Source organism: Pagrus major, chromosome 15 (genome assembly GCF_040436345.1).
Source record: "Pagrus major chromosome 15, Pma_NU_1.0".
Classification (NCBI taxonomy): Eukaryota; Metazoa; Chordata; class Actinopteri; order Spariformes; family Sparidae; genus Pagrus; species Pagrus major.
Window position 1 is genome coordinate 4,488,087 of NC_133229.1, and position 11,530 is coordinate 4,499,616.

Consider the following 11,530-nt stretch of genomic DNA (forward strand, 5'->3'; position numbering starts at 1 on the left):
GTTCGTCTGTGGACATTTGTGCCTGGGTCATGTCAGAGACATTTTTACCTGCAGTGGTGGTTGTTTAAAGGTGTGCTCACTACCAGTGAAGTGAGTTTGACCACTGGATCAGTTGTGTTTATTTGCGTTCAGAGAATTCAGTTCTCTCTCTTCTTTTTTCTCCTTCCTCTTTGCAACATTACATTTGCTAAGTAAAGATCATTTTCCCTCCAGCTCCAGTCAGCGATCTAAAAGCGAAAGCTAACCAGTGTTACCAGCACAAAGTAGTTAGGTACCCACTTAGCTTAAATTATGGACATGATTTTTTAAAAGCATTGCTGCAGTACATTCTAAAACACAGGCTAGTGGAACACGTGTTAGCTCAGATGTAGGGCAGGACTCTAGCTCTCTAGTAATTTCACCTTTTCTTAACAACCTTCCCCAAATAATTACCCAATACTACAAAGTATATTGTATAGTATATTGGAGGAGTTGTAGTATTGATAGAACGTGTTTTGTTGACAGGTCTCTGGAACCCAGCCCCCTTCCTCTTCTGTCTTGTTCCAGTTTTTCACAGTTGGTTACATAAATCCCTCTGTACTGAGCTCACCTTCTCATAATTCTTCACACAGATATTTTATGAGATGTTTTTTTGTCCCATAACAAGAAATCTATCTCAGAATGCAGTGACCTAAAATGTATGTATGTAGCATTACAATATGTATCACTATTGTGTCATCACAACAAAGGTCTTTACTGGATGAATCGTCCTACAGCCACATACAGTTAAGTCTGGAAATATTTTGACAGTGACACAACTTTCATAATTTTGGCCCTGTACGCTACCACAATGGATTTGAAATAAAATAATCCAGATGAAATTGAAGTGTAGACTTTCAGCTTTATTTTGAGGGTATTTATATCAAAATTGGAGGAAGGGTTTAGGAATTGCAAACATTTTCATACATAGTCCACTCATTTCAAGGGACCTAAAGTAATTGGACTATTGAGTCAAAAGCTGTTTAATGAGCAGGTGTGGACTATTCCCTCGTTATTTCATCATCAATTAAGCAGGTTAAAGGAGTTGATTTCAGGTGTGGCATTTTCATTTGGAAGCTGTTGCTGCGAATCCACAACATGCAGTCAAAGGAGCTCTCAATGCAAGTGAAACAGCCCATCCTTAGGCTGCGAAAAAAGAAAAAATCCATCAGCGAGATAGCAGAAACATTAGGAGTGGCCAAATCAACAGTTTGGTACATTCTGAGAAAAAAGGAACGCACTGGTAAGCTCGGCAATACAAAAAGGCCCGGACGTCCACAGAAGACAACAGCTCTGTTCTGGAGCAGCGTTCTTTGGACAGATGAAACTAAGATCAACCTGTACCAGAATGATGGGAAGAGAAAAGTATGGAGAAGGCTTGGAATGGCTCATGATCCGAAACACACCACATCATCTGTAAAACATGGTGGAGGCAGTGTAATGGCATGGGCATGCATGGCTTCCAATGGCTCTGGGTCACTAGTGTTTATTGATGATATGACAGAAGACGGAAGCATGAATTCTGAAGTCTATAGGAACATTCTGTCTGCTCACATTCAGCCAAATTCAGCAAAGTTGATTGGACGGCGCTTCACAGTACAGATGGACAATGACCCAAAACATACTGCGAAATCAACCCAGGAGTTTTTCAAGGCAAAGAAGTGGAATATTCTACAATGGCCGTCACAATCACCTGATCTCAATCTGATCGAGAATGCATTCCACTCGCTTAAGACAAAACTTAAGGCAGAAAGACCTGCAAGCAAACAACAACTGAAGACAGCTGCAGTCAAGGCCTGGCAAAGCATCACAAAGGAGGAAACCCAGCGTTTGGTGATGTCCATGGGTTCCAGACTTCAGGCAGTCATCGCCTGCAAACGATTCTCAACAAAGTATTAAGAATTTATGATTATATTCAATTGTCCAATTACTTAAGGTCCCTTGAAATGAAGGAACTATGTATGAAAAACATCCATTGTGGTAGCGTACAGGGCCAAAATGATGAAAACTGTGTCACTGTCCAAATATTTCCGGACCTGTATATAGACATACAGGACAGCAGTGTGAGGGAACCTCTGTATTTGGCTCTCATTGAAACCTTCTGTGCTCTCTTGACCCTAGAGGCAAGTCTGGAGGTCATCCTGGAGTGAAATGCATCTTTATTTTTCAATTCTTTAGATGTTAATGTACCAAATGTGAAAATGGGCAATGCATACAGAGATTTGGTGGTGTTTGAGTGAATTGACAATTTGTGAAATTTGAAAGATGTGGATTTAATTGAATGCATTTTGTGTAAAAGCAACGAAAAGCTATCAACACAGAAATTTGTGTAAACGACTTAAAAAAACAACAGATGGAAGCCCCTGTACATTCTGAGCCTCAGAACATCAGTACATACCACGTTACTGCTCCTGCAACAAGTCAGGAATTAACACGCTTCTTTTTCTTCTAGTAAAATCATTCACGTGAGAACTGACAAACTCACACTGATTTTTATTTTCAGCTCATATCATTTGGTTTGCTCTTGCTGTCAGCTTTCTGTACCAGGTTTCTAAAATGAGTCAGTGAAGCAGGTTGTGTATCAGGGGCTTTACACTGACCATTAAAACTTTATGGTGTTTGAAACATTTATAGTAAATAACTTTTTCTAATATAAAAAAATGTGGAGAAAGAAGTGGAACAAATGAGAAAGATGTGAATGGATGATGTCGTTCATTACCATGGAAACATTCTTCTCTGGTTTCTCAGGGGTTTGGTGTGATTTATCAGGTTGGTTGAAAAGCTTTTTTTCTCTCTCATTTGAGTTCTCTGCTCTTTCCTTTAGTCCTTATTGTCTTGGAATACATCTTGATTAAGTGTTGCTGTAAGACATTAAAAGGAAAGCACAACTTATCATAAATTCTTATTTAAAGCCAACTTCTCAGTACTGCGTACTTTCAGTCCCAGGAACTTTTTAAGGAACTAAAAGGTTCATTCATACAAACCTAAACAAAGTTGGCAAAACTTGTCCATCTGAAACATTGTTGTATATATTATAGTATTGAGATGTTCTTTTATTGGAACCACAGGGACAGACCAAATGTATGTATGCAGACATATAGTGTTGTCAGGCAATAGCAGGGTGGACATGAAACATTTTTAGTGCACTGAAATGAGAATATATTGAATCTGGTCTCAAAATGGAAATCTACTGACTCAGAAAGCACACTCCTGTGCTCTGTCTAACTTGCAAAAATACATTTATTTGCAAAGTTTGCTAAAAAAAAGAGAGGCCATCTTAAAACCCTTCCAGTGGTGCAAGGGGCTTTGTCACTCTCCTTTTTTGGTAGGCTTCAAATGTATATCCAGCTGAAGGAAAACACACATGTACGGAAGCTAGCTTATAGGTATAAAATGAGTGGACAGATGCACATGGGTGACTAATGCAGTTGTATGTTTTCTTCCTTCTACAAATCAGTATTTCAGGACATTGTCTTCCTCAGGATAAAGTCAAGAATCCACTGACTGACTTCGTTGGTAGGAGAGGCGTTACAAATCAGAGGTCATCAACATGAACATAAAAGCTATTAGGATTAATTAGTGAGGGAGAAAAGTATTTCTGTTGGGCAACAACATTCCAGTCAGGTCCCAAACTTTGTGTTCTCTGGCTTAAGAGCTGGAATAACTGACAGATTGACAGATTCTTTTTTTTCAACTTAAATTGCCAAACTTGCACTGGTGTTAGCTTTTCAATGATGAAGAAGATTTTCTGCTTTTATGTGTGTTACATTAAACAAAATCTTGAGGTTTTGGACTGTTGGCTGGACACACTTGGGATTGGGGAAACTGTTTTGGTGTCTTTTGGTGTATTTTTAGTAAAAACAACGGAACATGAAAGTAATTGGCACATTACTCGATAGAGGGGGAAATGACTATTTGTACAAAGTCATATTCCCACTGTGCTCCAGTCAACACACTATTCAGATAAGAGATTGATTTAATTTATGACTGACAGTGAGACGTACTGAAACATAAAGTGACAGACTGCAGGAGTACTAAAGAACTGCACACATCTGTGCAGAACATCACATTTCAAAGCAGCTGCTCTGTAGATCATTTGGCTATTGTGATTAGTAGTGTTAGTACAAGTAGTACTAGTAGTAGTAGAAGTAGTATTAATAAATGTATTATAGTATATTTGCCTACTTTCATCCTCTGTGGATTAGTGCAAAGAGCAGTGCTCCCTCACTTCTTATTCCAAAAATTAATTTTGGTGTTTGATACGACAACTAATCATCTTTGTATCCAAGTATTTCTTAACAAATAGGCCTTTGTCAGTATTGTAGGGATGACTATATATATGACCTTGACAAAATAACAAAATGACATTTTTGGTAAATGATCATCAGTAATGTGGATATGATTACTAAGTGGGTAAAGACAACAGTCTGGTAAGTTCAGTAAAAAAAAGGTCTTTACTGTAATGCAGCTTTATATATCGTGATATGATTTATGTTATATCACGATACAATGATATCCAAAATCTAACACAATATATTGTCCCCTTTCATGATAACAATAACAATATATTGTTATACTTTGTCGTACTGAAAACGTGACATTTCAATTCCTGTCACACAAACAGGTCACCAGCCTGCATTTTACATTTAGTTTTCATAATTTGCTATTAATTAACGGTCGCCTGACAAACTAGGTTGTCCACATGACCAACGTGTGTGTACAGCCTAATCAGTGAAACTGGATTAGATTCAACCATCACTAACTTTCTAGGTCTGTTCAAATGGCAAAAGGGATGAAGAGAGGAGGGGAGAAGGAAAGGAGACAAGGATGCCGCTACACAGTGTTGTGCCGCGGCCCGCTGTATTCCTTCGCCTGTGTTCACCTCCATTCACACAGTAAATAAAAGCATGGAGGCTCCGACTCTCGGGATCTAGCAGCGAGCAGCAGGGGGTAAAGACACTGCCGCATGCGCTCTCCCTTTCACCAAAACACACAGGAAGGAAGCGGGACAGCGTCGATCTGTTTGCCACCTGGACTGAAGTCATTTTCCGTGGAAGAGAGGACTGAAGTCGGCGACAGGAGCGGGGCAGCCCGCCGTGCTGAGCATGAAGCGGGCGGCTGTAGTGGCCAGGCACAATGGCCTCGTCTCTCCGCTGGGGAACAACAACTCTGGGGCTTCGAGCATCGTCTCGCCGCCCCACTCGAGAGCCACCAGTCTCCCCGCTTGTGCCGACAGCGGTGCCGGCGGTGGAATGGACGGCCTGCTGGATTTCTCCAAAGGCCCCACCGTCAAAACCGAGCTCGTCTGCAAATGGATTGACCGAACTTCTTCGAGACAGAGGCTTGGGCGGACGGCGACATCCGTCTGCGACCAAACTTTCAGCTCTATGCACGAGCTGGTGGACCACGTCACCACCGAGCATGTTGCAGCGGGGCTGGAGAGCCTCAGTCATGTCTGCATGTGGGACGAGTGTATGCGCGGCGGGAAGGCGTTCAAAGCCAAATACAAACTCATCAACCACATCCGCGTGCACACCGGGGAGAAGCCTTTTTCATGCGCATTTCCCAACTGCGGCAAGATGTTCGCACGCTCCGAGAACCTCAAGATCCACACGCGCACGCACACTGGTAGGGTTTCATGTTTGTGTGAGCGCACACGGAGCGCAGTGATACTTGTGTCTTTATAATCTTTACATCCGCGGCATCCGTCAACACAGCTGCCTCCTGACAGACACGCGGAATAAAGATGTTAATAGAGATTGTTCCCAGTCTGCTAGGAATCCCCTCCATGTTTACATAGGTTCAGTTCAGTACCGATGCACATCCGCCCTTCATTGCTCCCTTGTTTCCTTGAGGAATCACGGGGTTGAGGCTGCAGCTCAGGAGTCATGCAAGGTGACAGGAAGCAGCTGTATTGTGGGAAGGGGAAAGGGATGAGCACAGAATCCAAATGGTTAGATGTAGCCTACATACAGGATTCGGCGGGCAGAGACATACACATGGCTTTAATTTGAATTCTGCCTAAAAATAGATTTTGCAGGAATTCTATTGTTTTTCCCAGTTAACCAAAATCAGACAAGTGGGGCTGTTCTACCCAGTGCTGCTTTCAGCTCAGACGCTCTGTAAGATGGGTTTATATGCATAAATAATGGCTTAATAATGTTGATATAATAATGTCAATATATGATATACTAATGCTTTATAGATTGATTATGAGTAGAGCCCAATCCACAGTGGATTCTTGGGGCTGATACCGTTAGCAATATTAGGGAGTAAGAATATTGTGATATGGAAATATCAGCCATAGAATATTTACATGGACACAGGGCGGGGCAATTTCTACAATATATACTATACATCGTCTTAGATTTTCAACATTGTTATATGGTGATATGGCGTCTGTTGTTTTTTTCCTGATTTTGTCGGCTGCATTACAGTGAAGTGATGTTCTAACACTCATCACTCACTTGTACATTATTTCCACATTACTGATGATTATTTATCATAAATCCCATTCTGTTAGTATTTTGTGAAAGTGCAATGAGCCATCCCTACAATATTGTTGCGATGTCGATAGCGAAGTCGAGTCTATTTAATCAAAAACATTGCGATTTTTTCTTTTTTCACCTGTTCCGAACATCTATGAAGCGCTTTTGAGAAGATTTTAAGATATCATGGTATATATGGTATTATATAGTATTGTAAGGTCATACCACCCACCCAGCACATATTAGCAATTATAATTGAAGATACATGCACAATGAAGGCACAATATTTTACAGTTTAACAATAAACTCCCATACAACATCCAGACACTGAAAATAAGTAAACTTCACTGGGAGATCAATCATTGTAAATAACCTCAATCATCTTCTTCTGCGTTATGTTCTGTAAAAAAAAATTATTCTCATACCAGCATATATCGGACAACATGCCAATATACCTGTGATGGGCCAATATCGGTCAGCAATATCAGCCAACCGATATTTTGGATTGGGCTCTAAACTGAGTCAACAGTGCGAGTATCTCTTAGGTTGCCAGGCTGTGAAAAATCCATTTGGCTGGTTTAGTATTTTTTGATGGCAACCCCAAGAAAATGTGGAAGATATTCAACATAGGTCCTCGAACAGACTCAAATATTGTAGACATATTAATCACATGAGTTTAAAATCCATTAATTAACAACCTAACATTTAAGTAACGTGCAAATCTAAATACAGATAACATACTCACTTGAGTTCAGAGCTAAGCTGTTAATTCAAATTATATCGAAATCACGTTATTATACCTTTTAATCACACTGTTCACATATGAACCGGTGCCGGTTTGGACATACTAATATCTGCTGTTTTAGTAAACTAAACAGCATGTGGGTCAGGAACTTCACACACAACCAGGGGGTGACTTCTGTCTTTCTCTCTAATTTGATTGGTACCCTTAATAGTACGGAGTTCAGTACCAACCCTATTGTTTGGTTCTAACCATCGTCCTTTTTATAATAGTTTTTTCTGTGAAAACGAATATTGAATATTTTCCACACTGACATGTCCGTAAATAAGAAGATGAGACAAATATGTACCCTAATCAAGTTGAAGACAGTTCACCCCAACATCAGTATATATCTCTCTTACCTGTAGTGCTGTTTATCCATCCAGATTGTTTTGGTGCGAGTTGCAGAGTTTTGGAGATATTGGCCGTAGAGATGTCTGGACTGATGGCTGAACTAACCCAAATAATGCAGCACAAATGAGCCTAGAAGAGTGAGCTGTTCGTGTGTGGAACATTAGCTTACTGCTAGTTAGTAGCCTTTGTTTCAAAACTTATTTTCAGAAAAAAACCTTGTGTTTTAAGAAATGACAATACATTTTCCTTGTAACCTTGACAATTGTTACAGTAGCATGTCTCATCACTGTCGACAAGCTCCTGCACAGAAGTCTTAACATTTTCTATCATAATACATATCAGTAGGAAAGTTTATATTTCGTAAAGTTTCTGTCAGTTGAGCCGTTTCTTTATTCATACAGAAAGCCAGTGCTGCTGGTACTACTACTACTACTACTACTACTACTACTCATTTTAGCTTAAAGTGTCAGATTGGATCTATATTTGAACTTTACCTGGTTCTTCTTGTATTACAAGATTCCAGACATCATTTCCCTTTCATGTGTTTGCTCTTTTTTCAATCAAGTTTACTCCCATTTTAAGACAAAAAGTAACTTTGCTTGTAACATACACACCTCTGACTGCTTTGTCCTTTGTTAAGATCTGAATGATCTGAGTGAAATAACAATTCCATTAGTACAAAAGGAACATTCACAAACAAAATCTCTAAAGAATCCTCAAGACTTCTTATTATCTCCTTCCAGAACTATTTTGCCTGAATACAGCAACACATACAATATGTCAGGGTTCCTTGTGGCTCATTACATTCAACACACCATAGGTCAAATAAGATGTGTATGTCTAAATATTGGTGGAGTGTCCCTTCAACCGTACTGATTGTTAGGGCCCATTATGGACTGTGATAATGGTGAATTTGATTTTTGTGTTGCAGGCGAGAAGCCATTCCAGTGTGAGTTTTGCGAGCGGCGCTTTGCCAACAGCAGCGACCGGAAGAAGCACTCACAGGTCCACACGGCCTCAAAGCCCTACGACTGCAAGGCCATGGGCTGCACCAAGTCCTACACCCACCCAAGCTCCCTACGCAAACACATGAAGGTTCACGTCAAGTCGTCACCTACCTCTGAACCCCAGGATGCGTACGACTCCATTGCTCGTCAACTCCAACAACCTCATCAGGCTCTCATCGAGCCCCTAGACCTTAAAATAAACCGCCACTCTCCATCACCTGCCAACAGAATTGCTCATTTTCCTCATTTGTCCAGTCACGAGTTGGATATCAGCTCAGCCAGCGAAGTGGACCATAAGCTGCTGCTGCGGAGTTCGTCTCCGATGACGATGCCTCTGGATCTCTCTCTGTCAGGCCTGAAGAGTCAGCTGGCCCAGAAGCAGCAGAGCGGCAGGACCCCGCGGAGGAGCCAGCGCTCAGTCAATCCAGCCTTACCTCAGTTATCTAACATTAAGGAGTGGTATGTGTGTACCAGGACTACAGCACCACACTTTCCTCTACTCCACCCGGACCACATCAAATCAGAACCTAGTGATGACGAGGAGTACATCACGTAGGATGGAGGGTCTGGTGGATTTGGACCCAGGTCAGGCCAGAGGGTGCTCTGTGGAATCATAGTTGCTGTATTTTTCCAGAACCACCAGTTGATGGTTCGACATCAGTGGCCCTTCTAAGATGGAGAAGGCTGTGATCAGATGGGAGGTTTCACTCCGTCTCAAATACAAAACTCAGCTTGGACATTGTCACTGTCTGTGGACCAAAAGGGATGGCTTACATGTTCAGAAGGGACGAGAGGAACTCCATCATTACGGTTATCAAACAAAATGTTTGACCGAAAACTGCAAGTTATCTAATCAGTGTTAGATACCTAACTTGAACTAACAAAGGGGGAAATGTTGTACAAATGGACCAGGGAATGTTGGAGACTGCTCTGCCTGCTGTTGAAGAGTATGAAGATGGTGTGTGTACACGATGACCTCTCTAGGGAGACACATTATTGACCCATTTATCTAAGAGCTCCACCTAGACAAAGCTATTTCAAGGGCTAAACTGATGGAAAGTGTTTAATGATGACCTGAGCTTACCATAGCACTGTACACATGGTAACACGGCAGGTCCAAAACAGCAGGCATTTAGGGTGGAGGTAATTGTGAGCCCGTTAAGGAACAGTTCAAATAAAAATTAGAAATCAGTCATTATCTCCTCACCCTCATGCAGATGGAAAGGGTGAAGTTTTGTAGTCCACAAAACATTTCTGGAGCTTCACAGCAGAAACAATGTTGCAGCATTCTCCTGAACAACTGAAGAAGATGGGGACTTGTTTTAAAACATAAAACAACTATGGAAAAAAAACATAAAATGGCTCCATACAGCTCATCTGGTGTAATCCAAGTCTTCAGAAGCTCTGAGATCCCAAATTGATTTGAAAATATTTTATTTACACCTTTTTTTGAGCTGGAACTTAACTGTAGCTGCTAAGCTAAAAGCATTAGCATGCACCCTGTCTGAAGTGGGTTCATGAACTCAACCATGTGTTGAGTGTGTAAATAAGGTTTTTTTGTTTTTTTTAATATGGGGTCTCTGGACCTCTGGAGACTTTGATTACACCAGAAGAGCTGTATGGAGTCAATTAATTTTTTTCCCATTGTTTTTTTACATTTTAAAACAAGTTTCAGCTGCTTCAGTTGTTTGGCAGAATGCTGCAACGCTGTTTTGCTGTGAAGCTCCAGAAATGTTTCGTGGACGATGAAACTTCACCTGACTTTCCATCAGCACGGAGATGAGAAGATAAACACTGAATTGTCATTTTTGGGTGAAATGATCCTTTAAGGCCTCAGTATGCTTTAAACAAATGAGTTTATACAACGTCTGAAAGCTATAGAAGTAGTTGAAAGCAGCTGATTCTGCTGTCAGAAAGGTGTTTTGAGATGCTGCCAGACGATCCGATAAGCACTGCGTTTGAAGCAAACTGAGGCCTTTACTAACAAACCATTAGTAGTAACTTGTTCAACAGTGTTTCATCCCAGTCTCATCCAACACAGCAGGCAGCAGTGAAGCTGCAGTGTGGAGACAGTGGGACTGATCTTGTTTTGTACTCCTCATCAAGCATCTCCTTAGCCTCATCGACTCTGTGGACCTTAATCATCTGCATATGTTTACATTTCATTTACACTTTAGTCATGACCCAAGGTTCCAAAATTATCATATATGTCAAACTCATATCCCTTTAACATGAAAATGTGTATTAAATGAAGACGTCTAGTATTTTTTTCGCTTTGATCAAATGGTGCAGCCATAAAAAGTGGCATCTTGGATTTATTTTCTCTATGTGTCACTTAAGCAAGAAAACAAGCAGAATGTTTGTGTGAGATTTTGGTACAAGTGGAATAAATCAGTTTGAAGTTACTGCTTTGAGAACACACTGTCCATCCACTCACAGGTCATTTCAAGCTGGATTTGAACCTGGGCAGTAAGAAACCTAAGTGAAGAAGATTGTTTAAATGTACAATGACACAGGACTTAAATGCTATTTTAAAGGAAGACTGTGGTGCAGTACAAGCCAGGGGCCAGATGTATAAACCGTGTGTATGCAAAAAACCATAGGTACGCCTTTTCCCAAACATAAACTGGTATTTATAAAAGAAGAATGTGCGTACCTCAGCATACTTTAGACCAGGCATACACATGGTTTTCAAGAGAAAGCTGCAGGTGAAATGATGAAATATAAAGTTAGAGATGTAACCTTAGAGTGAAACACTGTGTTTAGGTCGTTCTTCACCAATTGTGTCATTATTTTGCAGTCACACGCAGTTCTTTTATAAACTTTAAGTGGAAACTTTCCCCTACGAGGGCTTCCAGTTCGTATTTTTGTTGGTGCTGCTG

General features: G+C 40.8%; 1 protein-coding gene across 1 annotated transcript; it reads left to right on the forward strand.

The window, feature by feature from the left end:
• The first annotated feature begins 4,957 nt into the window (after positions 1–4,957).
• On the forward strand, positions 4,958–11,053 carry LOC141008950 (uncharacterized). The gene is made up of 2 exons (XM_073481323.1): positions 4,958–5,646; positions 8,573–11,053. Exons 1-2 carry the CDS (start codon positions 5,124–5,126, stop codon positions 9,202–9,204), a joined length of 1,155 nt encoding a protein of 384 aa, XP_073337424.1. The 5' UTR covers positions 4,958–5,123; the 3' UTR covers positions 9,205–11,053.
• Positions 11,054–11,530: the final 477 nt, after the last annotated feature.